The sequence below is a fragment of the Geotrypetes seraphini genome, chromosome 2 (assembly GCF_902459505.1).
Source record: "Geotrypetes seraphini chromosome 2, aGeoSer1.1, whole genome shotgun sequence".
NCBI lineage: Eukaryota > Metazoa > Chordata > Amphibia > Gymnophiona > Dermophiidae > Geotrypetes > Geotrypetes seraphini.
Genome location: NC_047085.1, coordinates 388,880,209 through 388,904,537, shown reverse-complemented (window position 1 = coordinate 388,904,537; position 24,329 = coordinate 388,880,209). Strand labels below are relative to the sequence as shown.

General features: G+C 42.7%; 1 protein-coding gene across 1 annotated transcript in view; it reads right to left on the bottom strand.

Moving 5' to 3' along the window:
- JAZF1 (JAZF zinc finger 1) overlaps positions 1 to 24,329 on the bottom strand; it is a 388,932-nt gene that overhangs the window by 2,793 nt on the left and 361,810 nt on the right. Inside the window, exon 4 of the mRNA XM_033930765.1 lies at positions 22,943 to 23,112. Coding sequence (XP_033786656.1) covers positions 22,943 to 23,112 — 170 coding nt within the window. The remainder of the gene's footprint in view (positions 1 to 22,942; positions 23,113 to 24,329) is intronic.

Here is a 24,329-nt window from a genome sequence, read left to right as displayed (position 1 = left end):
GTCATCCCATGTCTGACTGTACCCAGCCATATGCACTAGCATGTTCTTGGAGTATATCTGATTCTGGAATGTACTAGGGGCCAAAAGGCATTAGAATAAAGTCAAGCAGACCAAATGGAGTACAGCATGCAGATCACACCCGAGCAGCAGCCGATAGGGGATCTGCCAAATCCTTGACTAAGGTCCACCATCATTGTTAAGTACTGAACCATACCTAAGCCCAAGAACATAAGAGTTGCCATACTGGAACAGCCCAAAAGTTCATCAAGCCCAAATTCCCGTTTCCAACAGTGACCAAACCAGATCGCAAAGTACCTGGCAAGATCCCAAAGCAGTTTAACCTATGGCATTAGATATGGTTTGGTAGAGAATATGTCAGTATATATTTGCAGTACCACCTGAGTAGCTCTTGTCCCCTTGCAACCAGGGCTGTGGAGTCGGTAGATAAATGTTCCGACTCTGACTCCGACTCCACAGCACTGGTTAATTTTCAGATCATTAAAATGGAATGTCAAGTTGAGAGAAATGAGCATTTTCAACACCACCTTCTTTTTGCTTTTAATCAAGGTTCTAAGGCCGCAGAAGCTGCTCGCAACATTTGTGCTGTGTATATAGTGGGTGCTATAGCTGAAAGAATCGCTCGTGATTGGTATGCCAAGTTCAAAAATGGAGTCGGTAGATAAATGTTCCGACTCCGACTCCTCAGTTTTTTGTACTTCTGACTCCGACTCCGACTCCAGGTACCCGAAATTTCCTCCGACTCCAACTCCACAGCCCTGTTTGCAATTTGATGAACACATCCTTCTAGATTAGCCCAGAGTTTTTATTCTGATGTACTAGGACTAAGATAAGTATTTGCTGCCCCTCTAAAAATGATTACCGGTATATCAGGTCTTAGTTAGGACTGCCTGTGAATTATCTCACATAAACCCCACACAGCCTTCCAAATACAATCAAATATTTTAATTATTTAGTATTCTGCACAAATTCACCACAGAGTCCCAAGTTGGATTACAAAATATGAAAACTATCTGGAACTTGGGAAAGTAATTTTTCATATGCAATTCTGTATTTATGGAACTTGTCAAAGAGAGACATTTTGTAGGGGACCTCATGATGTTCAGACAGCTTTTTTAAGCTGGACTATTCAAGCAGGCCTTTCTCAATTTGGAGTTTAACATTTTATGTAGAGTCCAATTTGCTCTTTTCATCTGTGGACTGATCCTACTTCTATGATCTTCTGTGATTATTTTGCTGGTAATTTTCTTTTTTTAAGCTCTTTTTACTAAGAAAAGGAACATGATATTATACAAAATACTGCAACAATGTCCAATCCAGTCACATTCCAAACAAGTTTACTAACATCATATACATTATTTTCAAACAATTCCATATTCCAGTCTAAGATTTTTATATTTCCCCCTACTCAATCACTTCTCTGCGACTCAGTCATCCATTTACTCAACAGAGCCCTCTGCCCCTCCCATCCTGTGTCTTTATTTGTACAACGTTCAAGTTGTGAAAAATTCCTCCACAGATCTTTATACATTGTTTTGAGAGACACTTTTACAATTCGAGAAATGCATGGCTAGATATGGTGGCTCCAAAGGGCCTTAACATTGAAGTGGAATGGGCTACGTTGTTTTAGTCCCTCCCCTGGACTGCGTGAGGGTCAGCTGACAGTGGAAACTCAATAAAGATGATAGTAAGGTACGTCGCTGCCATCTTGCTAATGAATTTGAGTTAGGTGGGATACATTGCGGCTCTGGTGAGTAACAGGATTTGATTGAATTAATGATTTTGAGTTTTTTAGGAGTGTTAGGAGTTTTAGTATAAGATTTTAGGGAGTTTATGACACACTAAAAAGGAAAGCAAAAGAACTGTGGCCTATCTAATTCCTCTTTCATGAATAAAACATGCCCAGATCCTTTGAAGGGGTGAATGAGTAAGTGATAAAGCAATTTTTTGCGAAACATGTCGGATCATTCAGCCCCATGAGCTTGAGAGTTTTAGAAGAATTTAAGTTAAGTACAAAATAATTCTTAAATTTGGAAGAAATCTCCTACATATATTTAAATGGTTAAAAAAAATCAAACGATAAATAATATAAAAGGGTAAGCTAAAAAGTATATAGGCCAATGAAGACACTAAGGCACCGATATCCCCTCCTGATATAAATTTACTATTATCAAAGGTGGTGGCGGTGTATCTGAGGCCACATGTATTTACACAGCACGTTGAAAAAATTACTAAGGGGAGTTGTTGAAACAATTAATTTACACTGATACTGATGTAAAGCACTTTTCAGCGTTGGGGTAATATTTGCACAAGGTATAAGTTGGAGTCCTAATCGCAAAATTTATTAGGAAAGTAAGAGCCATCTTTGGTATAAGTGCATTTCCAGTTGGCCATCTGATTCATTCCTATCTTCCAATGCAGCACTAAACGGGTCTTTATCCACTCAATATTGCAAGATGACTTTCCTTGCCAAGACCAGAGCTAGCATGATAAAATGACAGATACTCAGGCACTTGTTGGTCTATGAGGTCCCCCTCTAAGCTGAAAAGGAGAATCTAATATAACTCACTCATGAGACAAACTCAGATAGCACCCCAATGCGGATAATACCCCATCCCCAAAAAGTTGCAAAGTAGGACAAGGTAAACAAGAGCCGGGCTGACCAGCTTCCTCCCCCTCCCACCCACATCAATTCTGACATTGGAGAGGAAGTTCCGGCTCAACTAATTACTGCCTGGCTGGCCTGGAACTTCCTCTCCGACGTCAGAATTAACGTCGGGTGGAAGGCTGGTCAGCCCAGCGCTTGTTTACCACTTCGGGAAGCAGGGACATCTCACAACTCGGTGGCAGGTGGCTTGGGGGCCTGTTCCCCGATGGTGGCGGCGGTGGCTTGGGGGAGGGCAGGGAGAAAGAAAGCCAAAGAAAGAAAAGGGGCAGGCAGGGAGACAGAAAGATTGGAAACAGACATAAAGAATGAAAGGGGAGACAGAAAGAAAGAAAGGGGGCATGGAGAAAGACAGACAGAAAGAAAGGAGGCAGGGAGACAGAAAAAAAGAAAGAAGAGAAAGAAAGAAAGAAAGGGAGGACAGAAAGAAAAAAACAGAAAGAAAGGGGGCAGGGAGACAGAAAGAAAGAAGGGGCAGGGAGAAAGAAAGAAAGGGGAGGGGGCAGGGAGAGAGGAAGAAAAGGTTGGCGGAGGGAATGATGTCTGGAAGCATACAGCATGCTGAAAGAAGGGAAAAAATATTGGATGCACAGTCAGAAGAAGAAAGTGCAACCCGAGACTCATGAAATCACTAGACAACAAAGGTAGGAAAAATGATTTTATTTTCAATTTAATGATTAAAATGTGTCTGTTTTGAGAATTTATATCTGCTGTCTATATTTTGCACTATGGTCCCCTTTTATTAAACCGCGATAGCGGGTTTTAGCGCAGTGAGCCTATAAGCGTTGAGAGCAGCACGGAGCATTCAGCGAAGCTCCCTGTGCTAAAAACTGCTATTGCGGTTTAGTAAAAAGGGAGGGGGTATATTTGTCTATTTTTGTATAGTTGTTACTGAGGTTACATTGCATAGAGTCATCTGCCTTGACCTCTTTGAAAAACCCCCGGAATATAAATGATAATTCACATTTTCTTTGCGTACAGTGTGCTTTGTGTTTTTTAAAAATTTTATTGTTGGTAGATCATTTTGACTTGGTCATTTTAAAGTAGCTCGCAAGCCCAAAAAGTGTAGGTACCCCTGTTCTAGAGTGATGTGCTTAGAAGTCTAAGTACTTATATAAACTGTATGAATTATTAATTTCATTATATACTAAAACAAACCAACCCCACAGCATTCAGGAACACATAATCTTTAGTGGCTTAAATCTGAATTTTATTATGCATTGAAAAAGGAAAGCAAAAGAACTGTGGCCTATCTAATTCCTCTTTCATGAATAAAACATGCCCAGATCCTTTGAAGGGGTGAATGAGTATGTGGATAAAGGTTAGCCGGTTGATTGTGTATTTGGATTTTCAAAAGGCATTTGACAAAGTACCTCATGAAAGACTTCTGAGGAAATTAGAAAATCATGGGAGGAGATAATGTATTTTTAAGGATTATGAACTAATTGAAAGAAAGAAAACAGAGATTAGGTTTAAATGGTTAATATTCTCAATGGAGAAGGGTAAAATAGTGGGGTTCCCCCAGAGGTCTATGCTGGGACAGCTGTTTTCTTAACATATTTAATCAATGATCTAGAAATGGGAATAACTAGTGAAATAATTGAATTTGCTGATGACACAAAGTTGCTCAAAGTTGTTAAATTACAAGAGGATTATGAAAAATTGCAAGATGACGTTTAATGTGAGCAACTGCAAAGTGAAGCATGTGGAAAAAGGAACCTGAACTATAGCTAAGTGATGCTGGGTTCTATGTTAGGAGTCACTGCCCAGGAAAAGGATCTAGGTGTCATTATTGAGGATATGTTGAAACCCTCAGCTCAATGTGCGGTGGCGGCTAAGAAAGCAAATAGAATGTTAGGAATTACCAGGAAAGGAATGGAAAACAAAGATGAAAATGTTATAATGCCCTTGTATCGCTCTATGGTATGGCCACACCTTGAATACTGTGTGCAGTTCTGGTCGCCGTATCTCAAAAAAGATATAGCGTAATTAGAAAAGATATGGTGACAAAATTGATAAAAGTGATGGGATGATTTCCTCATAAGGGAAGGCTAAAGTGGCTAGGGCTCTTCAGCTTGGAAAAGAGATGGCTCAGGGGAGATATGGTAGAGATGTATAAAATAATGAGTGGAATGGAAAGGATAGATGTGAATTGCTTATTTACTCTTTCCAAAAATACTGGGACTAGGACTAGGGGCATGCAATGACACTACTAAGTAGTAGATTTAAAACAAACTGGATAAAATATTTCTTCACTCAACGTGTAATTAATCTCTGGAATTTGTTGCCAGAAAATGTGGTGAAAGCCGTTAGCTTAACAGGGTTTAAAAAAAGGTTTAGATAATTTCCTAAAACAAAAGATCCTAAGTCATTATTAAGATGGTTTTGGGAAATCCATCGCTTATTCCTAGGACAGGCAGCATCAAATCTGTTTAACTCCTTGGGTCTTGCCAGGTACTTGTGACCTGGGTTGGCTACTGTTGGAAACAGGATACTGGGCTTGATGGACCTTCAGTCTGTCCCAATATGGCAACTCTCATGTTATATATTTTTTGGGGGGAAGGGAGGACTCATGTGCTTGCATTTAAGCCAGGGGAGGTATAAGGGCTGGCCTGCAACACTAGGAACATGTAACTAATATGTTTGGTAGAATTGTTATTGTATAGTGAAGTGGAAATGGGGGACATCTGGATATGTGGAGAGAGCTTAGGAAGGCACCATAGGAGATGGATGTTGCAGAGGCTTGACTTCTTCTTAGGAAATGCATCATGCAAGAACTAATGACCTTGTCATCTGAGGCATAGGCTAAGAGCCCTAAAGGTTTAATTTGGCTGTGTGGCTATTTATATAAATTTGCTAGGTTATATAGTGGGTTGGTGAAGGGGAAAAAGCTGTTGTGTGGCTTTGGATCCCCAATGAAAAGATCCAAGATTTTGTAGACCTTGAGAAGGCACCATGCTTAGATTGCTTTTCTAGAAGAATTGAGCTTGGACAAGGCAGAACACCACAAGTTGAGCAGGGACTGGGTAGGAGTGGTTTATGTAGTACCATTAAGGATGCACAGTGCAGGGGTGGCAATTCTTCTTAGTAAATCAGTCTCTGACACTGTCATCAGGATTATGAGTGGTCTTGCAGACTAATCCGCAAGCTTTGGTAGCAGTTGCCTGATTTCTGAAATCTCTAATGGGATGGCCGTACCTTTTTTTTTGCTATGGATAAGTATTCTGAACTCAGGGCCTTTAACAAATTTGAGAAGTTATTTGTTAGGAAGGGAATATCAGCAGTGAAGAAATATATTCTGCTGAAATATAAGAAGGAAGAGGACCCCCCCATCTCTGTGATACAAAGATGTACAGTTCTTCATCATCTGTTTGTGATGAAAAAGGTATCTGCAGGGTAATGCAAATTAAAACTGGGGGGGGAGGGTCTCTATTTTAAGATCTGGAAGCTCTTCGCCACATAGGGATATGAGTTTGGTTTCGAATACATGACTGATTCCTTAGGTTTGTGGGAAAGTGAGTAGTTGACCGGGGAGGGTGAAATTTGATTCAGTCACTTTGGGAAGGGCGGTGGATACAAATACCATCTGTTATCTTTCTAATCTCATCTTTAGGGGCATGGTACATACTTTGGAGTGGAGGAGTAGCCTAAATGCAGCAGGCTTAGAACCAGGAGAACCTGGTTCAAATCCCAATATGGCTCCTTGTGGTCTTGGGCAAGTCACTTAACCCCCATTGCATTAGGTACAAACTTAGGGATCCTTTTACAAAGCCATACTAGCGATTCCCAAGTGACAAATGCTATAACGCCCTTAGGAACTGAATGGGCTTCACTGCATTTGCTGCACTGAAATTGATAACACAGCTTTGTATAAGGAGCCCTTAGATTGTAAGCCCTCCAAGAACAGGAAAAGTATCTTCTGTACCTGAAAGTACAGGTACAGCTTTTGGGTTTGTAGGTAGTATATCAGAAATAAAAATAAAAATATAAGAAAATATAATGTACTGTGTGCTCTTTCTGATCTTTTTGTTGGTGAATAAAAAGGTGTTGTTTTTTTTTAAAGGCACTATTTTTTTAGGCACCCTGCTATGACATTACCCTCTTTAGTTGTTGTGAAAAGTGCAAAAAAAGAAGAAGAAAAAAAAAAAAAAAAGAGTCTCGACTCAGCTATGGATCCTACAGCATTCCACAATGTCTTTTGCAATGTTTGATTTCATGGTTTTTCACTCTAGATGTCTAGAATGGTTTTCTCTTCCAGAAGTTGCAATAAATATAAACCGTGTATTAGAGAAGATTCTACTTCAAAACCACACAATCTTGCGGGTATTTTACACTTTTCTGGCCTACATCTTTAATTTCTCTTGGAGTTTAGTAAACTAACTTGATTTCTGAAACTAGAATAATTTAGGGATGCATTTAAAATTACAAAGCACAGGTGGAAAAAAAAAACAAAACCCTAAAAATAAGAGGAGGTTATTTATTTCCCTTTAGACATACTCATCTAGTGATTTACCTATGAACGCTGAAAAAAAATTCAACTAATTCCATTTTATCTTCTGGTGGATTAAGCTAAACCTGTCCTTATGCTGTGTCTCCGAGGGTGTGTGTCATAAAATGCACTGCAAAAGTCATGTTCCATGCATGGTTTATTTTTTTCCATACATTAACAGCAGCACACTTCTTTGGGAAAGGCAAAAGACAGATTCTATATATTGCAGGCACAATCCTTGCCAGCAATCAATCTATGCCACTGAAAGAACAAAACATTTAAGAGGGAGGGGGGAAATGCAATTAAATGTTTCTTTCTGCATTTAAACAATATATTTAATCTGACATCCTGGGCGAAGCAAGTAAACTATGCTGCTTCTCGTGTCTGTATCATTACTTTTTATTTGCTGCTCTCTCTCTGTTTGTCAGCCTCTCTGTGGGTCATTAATTTGTCCCCTGTCTGACTGTTCCAAGCACTAATGGTGTGCAAGACAGCCCCGAGACAGCCCTCATGCATTTGAGATGAAGGTCATGAGATAGCAAAAGCAGGCAGCAAGAGCTGGCAATAAAAAGAGAGCAGACAGGATGTAGCAAATTGCAGGCTTCTCCTAGCCCCTCTTTCTCCCTCCCCTGAAAAAAAGCTTGCTGTGGTGTGCGGATGCCCTCTGGGGAAACAGCCCCTTTCTTACAATTGCCATGGCTTCTTGGCTTCCTGAGCTCAAACATTCAGCATTTACAATACGCCCTCCCCTTCACACATTTCAATCATAAAGGGGGGGGGGGGGGGAGGAGGAGGAAAGCATTTGCTTTGGGAAAAAAAGAATGGCTTTTATTCATCAGCACTTCCATACAGTCTTTGGACTTGTTTTTTGTTTCTAGTCAAAGAATCTGTAACTACTGTTTTCCTCTTCTCCCAAATTTGAGTAAAGTACTTTGTGCCTGCTGTATAGTTAAAAGCAAGTACCTAAGGAGATGCATGACTTTGCCACACCAGAGTTAGATGGATTCTTCCCACTTTGTGTCACACTACTTCTGACTAGTGGAAATTACCTAGAATTGGTTTTAAGGACCGTTTTGCCTTGCAATGGCAGAAAGAAATAAGTCCATTCAGGATGATTTTGGGGGGGGGATGGAAAAAACATACAGAGATACCAAGGGTATCCTATCCAAAGTCTGGAAGTATTTCTTGCAGGCCCCAGTCATGTCTAAAACCAGCTCTGAAAGATGTACATTCCAAAAACTGACATATTCTAATCAAGAAATAGAAAATAAAGTTCCTTAGTCTACCTTTCTCCTCTGTTCCAGGTCTCTGATTCTGCTTTTCTGTCAACTCCCTAACCAGGGTCTCTTTGTCCATTTGGCATTTCTTCTCTCTTCATTTCTACCATCCATCTTCTCTGTGTGTCACTATCTACCCTGTCCAGTATTTCCCTTGTTTCACTGCTCCCTGCTCCAATCCATCATGTTGGGCATAAGAACATAAGAATCGCCGCTGCTGGGTCAGACCAGTGATCCATCGTGCCCAGCAGTCCGCTCCTGCGGTGGCCCTTAGGTCAAAGACCATTGCTCTAACTAAGTCTAGACCAATGGTCTCAAACTCAAACCCTTTGTGGGGCCACATTTTGGATTTGTAGGTACTTGAAGGGCCGCAGAAAAAATAGTTAATGTCTTATTAAAGAAATGACAATTTTGCATGAGGTAAAACTCTTTATAGTTTATAAAACTTTCCTTTAACAGTTAAAAGAAAAGATATATAAACTATAAAGAGTTTTACCTCATGCAAAATTGTCATTTCTTTAATAAGACATTAACTATTTTTTCTGCGGCCCTCCAAGTACTCTATTTTTTTCTGCAGCACTCACATTTAAAGTTCAATATCTTTTCTTTCTGAAAACTGGCACGTTTCAATCACTAAATTGAAAATAAAATCATTTTCCTACCTTTGATTGGTAATTTCATCAGTCTCTGGTTGCACTTTATTCTTCTGACTGTGCATCCAATACTTCTTCCCTTCTTTCAGCCTCCTGTATGCTTCCTCTCCTCCAGACCTCATTCCCTCCCCCAACTTTTTCTTTCTTTCTGTCTTTCTCTGATTCCATGCCCCATTTTTTGCTTTGTTTCTGGTTCCCTGTCCCCCCTCCTTCTTTCTTCCTTCCTCCGTGTCCCATTTTTTGCTTTTTTTTCTGGCTCCCTGTCCCCATCCCACCTTCTTTCTTTCTTTCTTCCTTCCTTCCTTCCTGCCCTCCCCAATGCCACCGCGGAATAGGCTGCTGCCGCTGCTGCTATCGGGAACAGGCAGAGATCTCCTTGTTTCTCTTCTGCACCGGGCCGACCAACTGTCGCCGCCCGACGTCAATTCTAACGTCGGAAAGGACGTTCCGGGCAGCCAGGCAACAATTGGCTAGCCAGAACGTCCTCTCGACGTCAGAATTGATGTCGGGCCGTGAGAGTTGGTCGGCCCCACAGGGAAGAGAAGCAGGGAGATCAAAGAACACGGTGCCGGCCTGATCCCCGATGGCAGCAGTGAGAAGGGAAGGGAAGCAGGTTTGGCACCACTACTCTAGACGAGCCGCGAGCCGCACTCTAGGGAGAACAGTGGACTGCCCCCCCCCCTTGGTATGCCAATGGAGCAGCAGCGTGTCTGGCCGGCTCGTTCATTCAAAGCCGCGGGTGGCGGCTCCTTGCGAGATCCATGCCTGCATCTGAAGCCTCTCTGATGTTGTGACATCAGAGAGGTTCCGATGCAGGAGTGGATAGCGCAAGGAGCTGCCAACCCGTGGCTTTGAACGAACGAGCCGGCTGCTGCTCCAAAAGGAAGAGAATGATGCCTACAGACCGCGGGGCTGCAAATAAAACCTGGAGAGCCACATGCGGCCCGCGGGCCATGTGTTTGAGACCGCTGATCTAGACTTACCTGCGTACGTTCTGGTTCAGCAGGAATTTGTCTAACTTTGTCTTGAATCCCTGGAGGGTGTTTTCCCCTATAACAGACTCCGGAAGAGTGTTCCAGTTTTCCACCACTCTCTGGGTGAAGAAGAACTTCCTTACATTTGTATGGAATCTAACCCCTTTTAACTTTAGATAGAGTGCCCTCTCGTTCTCCTTACCTTGGAGAGGGTGAACAACCTGTCTTTATCTACCAAGTCTATTCCCTTCATTATCTGTGTCTGTATTCTTGCCCTGTCAAATATCACCCTTCTGTGGCTCCATGCCCTCTCATGGGTCTATCATCCCTCCTCTGTGTCTCTACCCTCTTCCACCTATCTGGATCAGCCCTCTATGCCCCTATCATTCTCCATGTCTAACATATCTCCCTTTCCTCTTGCCCTCCTCCGCAAGAATTTAGTAAATGTCCCTCTCTCTTATCCCCCCTCCCCCAACATACCTATGGATTCAGTATCTTTCCCTCTTCCTCCTTCCTCCACAGGTTCAGGCATCATTTCCTTCTCTTCTCTCTCTCCCTGCCCCTATTCCAGTATCTCTTCCATCTTCTGTTTCCTTCACAGGACATAAATCATTTAGCTGTTCTGCTTTCCTTGCTGTATGACAATTGACTCATTTTTCCTCCTCATGCCCCACCCCCCCAAGTTCTGCATCTTTCTCCTCCCTCTCCTCCATTCAGCATCTCTCTACTGCTTCCTTTCTTCCCAGTTTACCATCTTTCACTTGCATCCCATCCTCCATGGTCCTTTAAACTTGCCCTGGAATCTAGCCAGCACCAGCATCAACCAGAACACTGAAATAAGCTACCTGTGGACAATCAGTGGGACCTTCATTCTGACAATCTCACTCCTCTGGAAAGAGGAAGTAGAATTAGAGGAGATGATCTGGCAGAGAGAAGGCCTCACAGACCACCCATAGGCAGACTGTTTTCAGCACTATGGCTGCTAGTGCTGGTGAGGAACCAGAACAAGTTTAAAGAATCACGGCAGGGGTGGGTATGGGTGAGCAGGTGTGAAATATGCCAAATTGAGGGAGGGGGTATCTGGGAGGAGAAGAGACAATGTTAAGAGGAAATAGTACTCTGGCATATCAGCTGGAGAAGGATAGCAAGTATGTGTGACTTGGCATGTCTAAATATGTTTTGCTTGGCTTTTCTGCAATCAGTTTACAGCCTTTTGACTGAATTATATGGGGATCCTGAAGGAGATCTGCTGAAGCCCAATATACAATATGAAGGAATATACTTTCTAGATTAAGATGGGTTCCTTCTGCCATTACAAGACAGTATTGACTCAGTTGGCAACATCCTCATTCACTCTCTAGTTATAATACATCAGGACTACTTGTAATTCCCTATACCATGGTATAAACCAAAAAGAAAACAGATGTCTACAGATAATACAAAACAGTACAGTTAAACTCATCCACAAGGCAAAAAAAATATGATCACATTACCCCTCTTCTGCAACACACACACTGGTTGGCCATACCCCATCGCATCTCCTTTAAAATATTATTCCTTGTCTTCAGAACAAAACAGGTAAACACTCCGGCTTTCATCGTCAGACTATTGATTCCTTACTCAACATCGCGACCTTTATGATCTTCCCAACAAAATCTTCTTTCGATTCCCTTAATTCGCCACTTATTTTTTATGACACCACACGGAAAACAATCTTCTCTGTAGTTGCCCCCACCTTATGGAACACACTTCCAAGCCATATCAGGAATGAATCCTCCTTCCCATATATAGGACAAATCTAAAGACTTTTCTATTTAAGGATATCTTCGCTCCTTAAGAACTCTTTATTTCTAGGTAGAGCAGTAATTTTCCCCCCTTTCCCCACTACTGTGTAAGCCCGTTTGACTTTTTTCTTTTATTTGAATATTGTATTTATTCCCTCTCCCCCCCTTTTGTATCTCTATTTAATTTGTCCTACTGATTATATGTCCTAATAAGATTTTCTCCCCCCCCACCTTATGTTTGTAACAATTTTTATTTTGATGGAAACTGCCTAGGCTGTTTGTTTTTAACTGAAACATGGTTAACTTTGGATACTGATTCATGAATAAAGGCGTTTTGACTTCCAGGATATAAAGTTGTAGTATCATGCTGGGAGAAATAAAGAGGAGGGGAATTAGCAATACTTTTCTTAAGCTTTATAGATATTGAAGTGCTGGATAAAATTTTTTCTCAAAATATGGAAATAATAGCACGTTGCATTACAGAAACCACATTACAGGGTGAACTAATATGTTGTATGTTATGCTATATTGTGCCTGGGAAATGTGGGGTAGAAAGGATGGAGTTTGAAGATTTAATTTTCCATAACTCATTGAATTCAAGCTATAATCTGATATTAGGAGATTTAAATCTCCATTTAGAACAGGGATCTCAAAGTCCCTCCTAGAGGGCCGCAATCCAGTTGGGTTTTCAGGATTTCGCCAATGAATATGCATTGAAAGCAGTGCATGCACATAGATCTCATGCATATTCATTGGGGAAATCCTGAAAACCCGACTGGATTGCGGCCCTCAAGGAGGGACTTTGAGACCCCTGATTTAGAAGATCTTAATATCAGGCATGTAAATGAATTATTATTGTACCTTATCTTATTGGGTGTTAGATCCTCAGACCACATATGAGATGGGGCATCAGTTAGACCAGGGGTGCCCAATAGGTCGATCGCCAAGGCAAAGTGAGTCGATCATGGAGCCCATCCCGGGCTCCGTGATAGACTCACTTTGCCTTGGTGATCTACCGGGCCAATCAGCCTTCCTCTCCCCGACGTCAAATCTGCCATCAGAGAGGAAGTTCGGGCCAGCCAATCGCTGCCTGGCTGGGCCGGAACTTCCTCTCCGACTGCAGAATTGACATTGGGGAGAGGAATGCTGGTCGGCCGGACGCAGGGAAGCAGGGAGAGCTTGGGGAGGCGGTGGCTTGGGGGCCTGTTCCCCGATGGCGGCGGCAGTGGCATGGGGGAGGGCAGGGAGAAAAAAGAAAGGGGGCATGAAGAGAGAAAAAAAGAAAGGGAGGCAGGGAGAAAGAAAGGGCAGGGAGAGAGGAAGAAAAGTTGGGGGAGGGAATGAGGTCTAGGGGAGAGGAAGCATACAGGCTGAAAGAAGGGAAGAAAGATTGGATGCACAGTCAAAAGAAGAAAGTGCAACAAGAGACTCATGAAATCACCAGACAACAAAGGTAGGAAAATTATTTTATTTTAAATTTAGTGATCAAAATGTGTCTGAATTTATATCTGCTGTCTATATTTTGCACTATGGCCCCCTTTTACTAAACCGCAATAGCGGCTTTTAGCGCAGGGAGTGAGAGTAGTGCTGGGCATTCAGCGCAGCTCCATGAGCTAAAAACTGTTATTGTGGTTTAGTAAAAAGGGAGGGGAGTATATTTGTCTATTTTTGTATGGTTGTTACTGAGGTGACAGTGCATAGAGTTATCTGCCTTGACCTCTTTGAAAAAACCCCGGAATAGGAATGATAATTAACATTTTCTCTGTGTACAGTGTGCTTTGTGTTTTTTTTAAATTTTATTGTTGGTAGATCATTTTGACTTTATCATTTTAATAGTAGCTCGCAAGCCCAAAAAGTGTGGGCACCCCTGAGTTAGACCTTGCTGCATTTACTGATTATCTGAACCCCTACTCAGAGATTATACCTCTGATGGGGTCTGGAGTAGTTCCTTATGGTCGGATCATTACATGTATAATTTTAATATTAATTGAGCACATGGAATGCATAGAAGAGAGAATCAGAACATTAATTATGATTTCCGATGTTCAACTGCTCACAGTTACTTTTATTAACATTAAATATAAGGGGAAAGGGAAGGGATTGGGACTTGTATATCGCCTTTTTGTAGTTATACAACCATATTCAAAGCGGTTTTACATACAGGTACTTCAAGCATTTTCCCTGTCCTGGGGCAGTGGAGGATTAAGTGACTTGCCCAGAGTTACAGGGAACAGCGTGGGTGGGGTTTGAACCCACAAAATCAGGGTGCCGAGTCTGTAGCTTAAACCACTGCACCTTTTCTTTTTGATTTACCCTCGTACATATTGATATCCTTACGTCTGCCTCCATATGCTTTATGACAAAGATCTATGCCCATTTTAGTAACTGCTTTCTGGACCAACTGCATCTTATTCCTATCTTTTTAAAGATGAGGTCTACAGAATTATACACTGTACTCCAAATGAGGTCTGACCAGAGACTTAGAGAAGCATTTATCTCCACTTTTGGTTGGCAATTCCTTTCCCTATGTGCCCAAACATCCTTCTGACTTCTAAGGTTGCCTTTTCTACCTTGATTTTGATGGCTAAACTCTAAAAATTAAGCATATTTAGAAGCACCCATTCAGGTCTCTTAGTAATTTAAAAAAACAAAACTTGCTTTAAGATAAATTAATTGGTCGTCGATATTAATATGGCCATACTACCTAGATGATACAAATCAACTGAAGGGTACACCGATGAAAGCATGCAGGACATTGGCACGCTGACATCTGCACGCAGAACCAATGCGCGCCGCCGGTTCCACCGCTTTCATGCCTTACTGTTAGTGTGCTGAGGGGAGGGTGAACTGTTCGTGCTCCCATTTGGGGGTGGGGGTGAGAGGTGGAACCCCCCAGTACACTGAAAACTTTCGCTTTCTCGCTATTCAAGAGTTTTCAATGTAGTTGGGGGAAGGGGGTTTCCCCCACCCACCCACCCCAGTGGAGCGTGAGTAGTAAGGAAGAACGCTAACGGTAAGGCATGAAAGCAGCGGAACTGGCAGATGTCAGATCGCCAATGTCCGACGTGCTTTTGACATGCCACCCTACTGAAGAGTGCTGAATTTTCATGCCAAACTAATTAGCTTAGTAATGCTATGATTGCCTAAGAAATACTTCTGCAGCTCCTTTATTCAACTAGAAAACCAGAAAAATCCCAGGTCATCTGCAACTAGTACTGCCAAAAGTTCACTTTGCTCTGAGACAGGATAATGGATGCAACATACATCCCACTTTAGCATTCAGTAATAGTAATTTACTCATAAATCACCTGAAGAGATAACTAACAAAGTGTGCAACTAAAATACAAATAGAGAACTAGTAGGGAGCAACCTGTTTTTCTAGCCAGAGAGGTAATAAAGTGCATTATTGTGGCTGCTGTAAATAAGAAATGAAACACTAAGAGAGGATCAGAACCTGAAAGGTACGAGGCCAAAAAACACCTTACTTAGGCCCATTTAATGGTACTCTTGACTCCCCTTTTATGAGGCCTCCAAAAGGGCACTTGTGGAAAAAGAGATGCTTAGTGTGCTGCCTGCAGGAAACCCGGCACAAAATTGTGACAGTCAAATACATGCCCAAGAGCAATCAGTTATCAGTCAAAACAGGAAAGAATACAAAAGTCACTGGATAAAAATAAATGTAGCTCATTTGACTGTGCAGGAATAGGCATAACTAAACAAGTTCAGGCATTTATAGCTACGAGTGTGAGCCTTTTGGTCGTTTCGTGTGCTCATCCAGCCCTGACTTAACATTTGAAAACCGGTCGTACCTGTATTAAGTTAGAGCAATAAAATGATACCACAACTTACATACAGCATTTGTTTATAAATCCTCCGAGGATGGGCCCTGTGTGGCCTCAGAAGCTCTTGGTACTTCATCCCACCATAAAAGTATTCACATTGTTGGATAAAAGGAATTGCAGACTGTAAAGAATTCACTTTGGGGTCCAGAGGATTGGTGACAGATATTGGAAATTGAATGATAGTTTATTAAGAGATCCCTTATTGGTGCGAAAGGTGGAGCAGGTTTATTCTAGACTTTTTGGAGCATAATGATGTTAATCAGTATTCCCCAATAACAATTTGGGAGAGTAGGAAAGCGATCCTTAGAGGGGAACTTATATCAATGGCCTCTCATAAGAAAAAGACCAGAATGAGGAAGGAGCAAAATTTGAGGGCATCCCTGAGGAAGTTAGGTGAACAACATAAGAGGGGTCCAGGAGATACACAACTCAGGGTTAAGATTCAGGAAGTTCAGGGGCAGTTGGAGCAATTAGAGGATGAAGAGATAAAATTTAACCTTGATAAACTTCGCCTCAGATTCTTTGAGTCTGGTAATAGGGTAGGAAAGTTATTAGCACACCGCCTTAAACTTAACCAAACACAATCTAATATTATGGCTATCCAGGATCAAACGGGATTGATGTTGACGGCTGAGGAGGCCATTCAGCGATGGTTCCGGGAATTTTATCAAGAGCTCTCTATTCTCCTGAGGAACAGGGGTCTGAGGAGGACATTGGGCGATATCTCTCAGATTTGGGTTTGGCCTCATTGTCAGAGTTGGAGGCTCAGGGTTTCGATAGTGATGTCTAGTAGAGGAGGTACAAAGTGTGATTCAACAGCTTAAATCAGAAAAATCTCCAGGATTGGATGGGTTTACGGGGCTATTTTACAAGAAGTTCTCAACGATGGTAGCTCCTTTATTGGTGCGGTTATATAATAATCTACGAGATGGAGCACAACTACCATTTTTTATGAGGTTGGTGGGTATTACGATTTTGCATAAACCAGGGAAGGATAATACTCAATGTGGGAGCTACAGACCGATATCACTTTTGGGCATTGACCCTAAAATATTTGCATGCGTGTTGGCAGATAGACTTTCCATTCAAATGCCTACACTTATCCATCCTGATCAAGTCGGGTTTATCAGAGGGTGGCAGGCGGCTGATGGGATCAAAAGGTTTCAAATCTGATTTTGCAGGCCTGACGAAGTGGTGGTGGATGCCGAAAAGGCTTTTGACTGCGTGGATTGGAAGTTTATGGTGGCGGTACTCTGACATATGGGGTTGGGGGCCCGCTATGTGTCTTGGATATTGTCCTTGTATAATATGTGTTAAAATTAATAGGGTATACTCCTCTCCCTTTGAGCTTCAGAGGGGGACAAGGCAGGGATGCCCGTTATCGCCTTTACTATTTGCTTTGGTGATAGAACCCCTTGGGCAAAAGATTAGGAGGACGGTTAGGATTAGGGGTCTGAATATCCAGGAGTGTGAGCATAAGCTATCTCTATTTGCTGATGATATCCTAGCTATTGTGGAGGGTTTGGAGAGGTCACTTAAGACTCTAAAGCAGGGGTGCCCAAAAGGTCGATCACAAAGGCAACGCGAGTCGATCGCAGAGCCCATCCTGGGCTCCGCAATTGACTCGCATTGCCTTTGCGTTCTGTTCTCCCTGCTTCCCTAACGCCAGGCCAGGCACGTATAAGCGCCGGGTCCACAGCCTGGCTGGCCTGGAACTTCCTCTCCGACGTCAGAATTGACATCGGGGGGAGGGGGAGGCTGTAGGACCAGGGCTTGTATGCGCCTAGCATCAGGGAAGCAGGGAGAAATCGGCAGCGGTGGCTTGGGGGGGAGGCAGGGAAAGAAAAAGACAGACAGAAAGAAATAAAGGGGGCAGGGAGAAAGAAAAAGAGAGGGGGGGAAATTTTGGGTTGGATAGTATTGCCTCATATTGAAGAGTACCAGTATGACTGTTTATGTTTTGGGGCGGGGATTTGGGTATCTGGTGTATTTGTCATTGTGAAAACTCAATAAAATTTGTTAAAATAAAAATAAAAAAAAGAAAGGGGAGGGGGCAAGGAGAGAGAAAGAAAGAAAAGGGAGGGGCATGGAGAGAGGGAGAAAAAATTGGACTTATGGAGGGACAGAGAGATGTTGGTTGGGGAATGGAATGAGATCTGAAGGTTGGTTGGGGAATGGAATGAGATCTGGAGGTTGGTTGGGGAATGGAATGAGGTCTGGAGGAGAGGAAACATGCAGGAGGTAGAAAGAAAGAAATATTGAATTTACAATCAGAAGAAGGAAGTGCACCCAGAGACTTATGAAATCACCAGACAGCAAAGGAAGGAAAAATGATTTTATTTTAAATTTAGTGATCAAAATGTGTCCAAATTTATATCTGCTGTCTATATTTTGCACTATGGCCTCCTTTTACTGCGATAGCAGTTTTTAGCGCAGGGAGCCTATGAGCGTTGGGAGCAACGCGGGGCATTCAGCGCGGTTTAGTACAAGGGAAGGGGGTCTATTTGTCTATTTTTTTATAGCTGTTACTGAGGCGACATTGCATATTTTAAAGTCATCTGCCTTGATCTCTTTGAAAAATAAACCCGAATAATATTTTCTTTGCGTACAGTGTGCTTTGTGTTTTTAAAAATTTTAATGTTGGTAGATAATTTTGACTTGGTCATTTTAAAAGTAGCTTGCAAGCCAAGAAAGTGTGGGCACCACTGCTCTACAGGACTATGATGTGTTGTCAGGGTTCAAGGCTAATATGACTAAAACGGAGATTTTGAATATTTTGGTTCCTGACTCAGTTATTTTGGTACCTATTCGATATTTGGGCATCCAGCTGGGGGTTGATTGGACGTCATTATTCGATGGCGGCACTCTCTAGGGACATGGATCGGTGGGACAAATTATATGTTTCTTGGCTGGGATGGATAGAAGTAGTCCGGATAATGATTCTACCTAAATTTTTGTATTTCTTTCAAGTATTGCCTATTGGAATCCCTAAGCAATTTTTCCAGCGCTGGCATAGGAGCCTGTTATGATTTGTGTGTGGGGGTAGATGACCCCGGGTGGCTGGGATTGCCATGTTTAAGTTTAAGGCAGAAGGGAGTTTGGGAATTCCTCATTTGGAACATTACTATCATGTGGCGCAGTTAAGAGCAGGGGTTGATTGGCATGCTATACCTTTGAAGTTGTGGGTAGAAGTAGAACAGGGCTTGCTGGAGAGTTATTTAGAGGAGAGGGCCCTTGGCTCTTTGCTATGGGTGGATTTTGGGGAAAAAGACTTTACGGCTATTTTTAATCCTTTCGCTAGGTGGATGTTGCGGGTGTGGAAAGGGGACGCACAACAGGTATTGGGCACGGCCCAGGGATTGCACCATGTCCCTTTGAGGTATGTAACTGATTTTGTACCGGGTAGAGAGGGGGAATTTTTAAAAGATGGGATCAAAAAGGGTTGCAGTACTTTGGCCAATTCTTGGAGAGGAGTCCATCCAAGCATTTCCTGTGCTTCGGGATCTATTCTATTTAGACTCTAGGGATCTTTTTCCTTATTTGCAAGTGAAAAATTATTTAATTAGAGCGCACCAGGTTGATCCTGCTGCTTATCGGAGTTCTGAGTTTGAGCATCTGTTAGGGACCCCAGTGCAACGAAGGTGTGTTTCTCTGTTGTATAACCTAGTGCATAGGGACAGGGGAAGGAAAGCTTCTTACTTACTGCCTTGGGAACTGGATTTGGGGAGGGTTTCTTGAGGAGGCCGCATGGGAACAAATCACATTCCGGATCCATCATATTGTGGTGCTACCCGTTTTGGTGAAAAATGCCATCAAGATTTTGGTAAGGTGGTATTTGACCCCGGTCATTTTGAACAAAATGTCTGCCACAAGCACAGATTTGTGTTGGAGGGGATGTGGGCAGAGGGGTACGTTTTTCCACATGTGGTGGAGCTGCCCTAAGATTCAGGTATTTTGCTACGTGGGGAAGCTACTCCAGATGCCCTTAGTGGAGAGGGCGGACAGGCGTTACTTGGGATACACATGGGTGGGGGGGATTGATGATACACTGGCTAGGTTGGCGTTTACAGTGGCTAGACTGACTGTGGCTCACTATTGGAGGAGTCCAACTGCACCCACTTTGACCTTAATGAGGGAAAAACTGGGAATGGGTGTGCGGAAGGTATAGGCTCTTGGCCTTACTGACTAGGAAATGGCAACAATATCTTGATATTTGGGGGCAGATATTTGGAAGTGGAGGGCTGGGCATCGGGGTGAAATTTTTCAAATTGATTTGCTGGATTTTGGGGATGGGTGGGGTGTAATGTCTGTATTTGGGATCTTACTATCTCTTAAGTTTCTATTTTCTTGTGTCTTTGGTTACCCAATGGGTTGCAGCATTGTTACAGTTGTTGGGATTTGAGGTAATTTGCCTGCTGTTACTAATGGGGGGAGGGGGGATAGTTTGATGAGTTTTGTGCGATGTTTTAAGTCATCATTGGGTCTGAAGATAGTTTTGCTTGGGATATTTTATTCTGTAATAATGACTGTGCAATGCTTATTATTCTGGAAGAGGGTCACGAGTGGTGTTCCACAGGGGTCAGTGCTTGGACCGCTGCTATTCAATGTATTCATAAATAATCTAGAAACAGGGACGAAGTGCGAAATAATAAAATTCGCAGACGACACCAAACTATTTAATGGGACTAGGACTAAAGAGAAATGCAAAGATTTACAAAGGGACCTGAACAAACTAGGGTAGTGGGCAACGAGATGGCAGATGAAGTTCAATGTAAAGAAATGTAAGGTCTTGCACATGGGAAACAGAAACCCAAGATACTGCTACACGATAGGAGGGCTGTTATTGAGTGAGAGCACCCAAGAAAGAGACTTGGGGGCATTAGTGGACAAGACAATGAAGCTGTCGGAACAGTGTGCAGCGGCCACTAAGAAAGCGAATAGAATGCTAGGTATAATCAAGAAGGGTATTACAACCAGAAAGAAAGAAGTTATCCTGCCGTTGTATCGGGCGATGGTGCGCCTGCATCTGGAGTACTGCGTCCAATATTGGTCGCCGTACCTACAGAAGGATATGGCGATATTCGAGAGGGTTCAGAAGAGAGCGACACGTATGATAAAAGGTATGGAAAAACTTTCATACGCTGAAAGACTGGAGAAACTGGAGCTCTTTTCCCTGGAGAAGCGGAGACTTAGAGGGGATATGATTGAGACTTATAAGATCATGAAAGGCATAAAGAAAGTGGAACAGGACAGATTCTTCAAACTTTCGAAAACTACAAGAATGAGAGGACATTTGGAAAAATTGAGAGGGGACAGATTCAGAACCAATGCTAGGAAGTTCTTCTTCACCCAACGGGTGGTGGACACCTGGAATGTGCTTCCAGAGAGTGTGATAGGACATGGTACGGTATTTGAGTTCAAGAAGGAATTGGACAACTTTCTGAAGGAAAAGGGGATAGAAGGGTATAGATAGAGGGTTACATAACAGGTTGGGGCCTGATGGGCTGCTGCATGAGCAAACTGCTGGGCATGATGGTCCTCTGGTCTGACCCAGCAGAGGCACTGCTTATGTTCTTATGAGTGTGTGTGTGAGAGTGTGAGTATGTGTGTGTGTTTGTCTATAAGGCTAGAGAATGACATGGGAAAAAAATAGTCTCCGTCTTTGCCTCGTCCCCGTGAGCTTGTCCCCGTTCCCACAAACCGTCTGATCCCATTTACACAAGCCTCGAATAGTTTTATACTGAACTTATTTTATTAAAGTATAAAAAGAAACAATATTCTATACAATTGTCATTTTATAAATCAAAGTTCTGGCTGCTGTACAAGAGAAAGAGATCTTCAGCTGGCAGGGCTTTGTTTACAAATGTTTATCAACACAACTAATATACTACTTTATCCTAATGCAAAAAAAGAAAATAAATAGAAATTTTTTTTTCTACCTTTGTTGTCTGGTTTCTGCTTTCCTCATTCAATTCCTTCCATCCACTGTCTGCCTTCTCTCTGTATCTTCCATAAGCTCTGTTACTGTTCCTCTCCCTTCCATCTCTCCCTCCACCTCCCCCTCCACATTGGTCTGGCACACATCTTCTTCCCTCCGTTCCCCCCATAGTCTGACATCTCTGTCTTCTTCCCTTCCCTAGGTGGTTTTTAACATCTCTCTCCTCCTTTCCGCCCTTCAGTACTAGTATTTGACTCCCCAATCCAGCATGTGCCTTTTTTTCTTTATCCCCTCCTTCCATCCAGTTCCCTTCAGCGTCTTATCCTCACTCTCTCTTCCCCCATTTCCCTTCAGCGTCTGTTTCTCTCCACCCCCCCACTCTAAATCCCCCTTCAGCATCCTTCGTGCAGTTCAATAGTCCCTTCGCTCCCTCTCGCTCGCCATGGTCCGAGCATCTCCCTCCCTCCCTTTCTTCCTCTTACCTTCGCTGGCGATTTTTAATTTTCGCTCAACAAGCAGCTGGAACCTTGAAGTCATATGCGGCTGCCAGAAACTTCTCCTCTGATGCAATTTCCTGTTTCTAGTTGCATCAGAGGAGAACTTTCCGGCAGCCACATGCGACTTCAAGGCTCCGGCTGCTTGTTGAGCGAAAATTAAAAATCACCAGCAAAGGTAAGGGGAAGGAAGGGAGGGACGGAAATGTTCGGATAGCAGAAATCGTTAGGAAGGAGGGAGGAAGCTGCTGGACTGCGCACATTCCTTTCCTTAGCTGTGGAGACAAGGCCATTCATCACTCCACGGGGCAGTGAATGGCCTTGTCCCTGTACTCACGGCGAACACTTTTTTCCTCCCATCGTTTCGGTGGGTTACTCGCGGCTAGCCGTGGTTAACAGCCACTGTGTCATTCTCTAGTGCAGACACCTCGAAAGAGAAACTGGAAGACTAAAAATATTTAAGCAAACATTTTAATTCTGAAGATAAAATATTTGCATTAAAAAACAAGGCAAGATAAAAGAATTCACCAAGTGTTCCACAGGAAAACCCAACAATGAAGGACAAAAACTGTGGAATCAATGATCTTGAAACAATTTTTTATTAAAACATCTTCACAATAAAGGGTACAGGCCAATAAAACAAGATCATCGTTTCCACAGTTTTTGTCCTTCGTTGTTGCATTACAAAAAAAAAAGAGCACCAATACCAGAAACTCTAAAAATAACTGGCACTTCCACCTCTCACACCCAGTAGTGCTTTGTTTACCCCTATCTTGCATTTTCAAAATCAAATCTAGTTGTACCTCACCTTGTACCTCTTCTTACACCCTGGAACTGGGCAGGCAAAAGGTTTTTCATCCCCACCATTCATGCACATGGAGCTGAGGATAGCTTCTGAACTGATAGCGCTCTCTGTGGTCCAGGACTCATCACTGTCCGATTCCTCATAATCCACTTCTTCTTCATCATATTCACTGCCTGTAAGAAACAGGTAATGAAATGAGACAAAGTGAAATCATTTTGAGAGGCTTTGAAAGGGTGCATGCCATCAAATTCCTTTTGATGACCAACGTTTGATATATTATTGAAATGAATAAAGTTCTTTTTTACCCCTCTCGTCATTCATTTGAACAACTACAGTCACATTTTTCACATAGCTCAGAGAGCCAGTATTAAATGCAAAGAAACATATTTTCATAAACAGTTAGCCAAAGGTGATATTAAGGACTCTATCAGATATTGATTAAAAGTCGAGACTTCAGAGCCCTTCATAGAATAGAAAAACAAGACTGGCAAATATTCTATGAGATGCCCAAAGTCGATTACTTTGGGTTTTTACCACTGCACTGTACGATCCTAAATGGCATAATTCTCCAGTTCATAAATAGGATAAAAAGAATATGTTGATAGTTTGTAATACATTTACCAGCCCTTTGGAATTAATATGAAATATGGCACAGCATTAACAAGAATTATGGCAATTTTAGCTGTAAAGTTCACCCACAGGCCTGGGGATAACACAGAGATCCTTGCATGCTCTATGACAACTGATAAAGATGTCTGAAGAGCTTCTGCTGTTTTTTGTTCTGGATCTTAATTTATTTCAATCACCTTAGGAAAGGCAGTTAAAAGCACAAGGGAGATAGGGATAGCTCAGTTGGAAGATTCTACTGAATATACTACAATTGGCGCACCGACAAAGGTCTGACAAAGGTGCGGGTGCCTTAGTGCGCGCCTTTGTGAAGCAACTGCCGGGAAGTTGACCGACCGCCACTGATCACTTAGCTACTGACTGTGTGTAGACTCACTCTCCTCGAGTAGCTCCACAAGGACACCCTATGACTCAGAATTTCCCAAGCCTCCTCTCCTCCTCCTGGGCTAGGTGCATGAGCATGCCTTGCCCCCCCCAGAAGCAGCTGGGAACCCTTTCAACCACAGCACCCATAGCCGACCATCTGTTCCTACCCGCCTGCCTATTCCCACCAACACCAGTGACCCGCCTTTACTGTACCCCAGCTGCTGGTACGAGGGACCACTCTGAGCGCCCCTTCATCGACAGTTGATGCCTACACCACCCAACACCTCACCAACCCCAGGACTACTCTAAACCCAGCGGAAAAAACCCAGCGGACAAACTGATAAGTACTTTACATGGTTATTCTACTATCTATTTTAGTCAAAGCTATCCTAAGCCC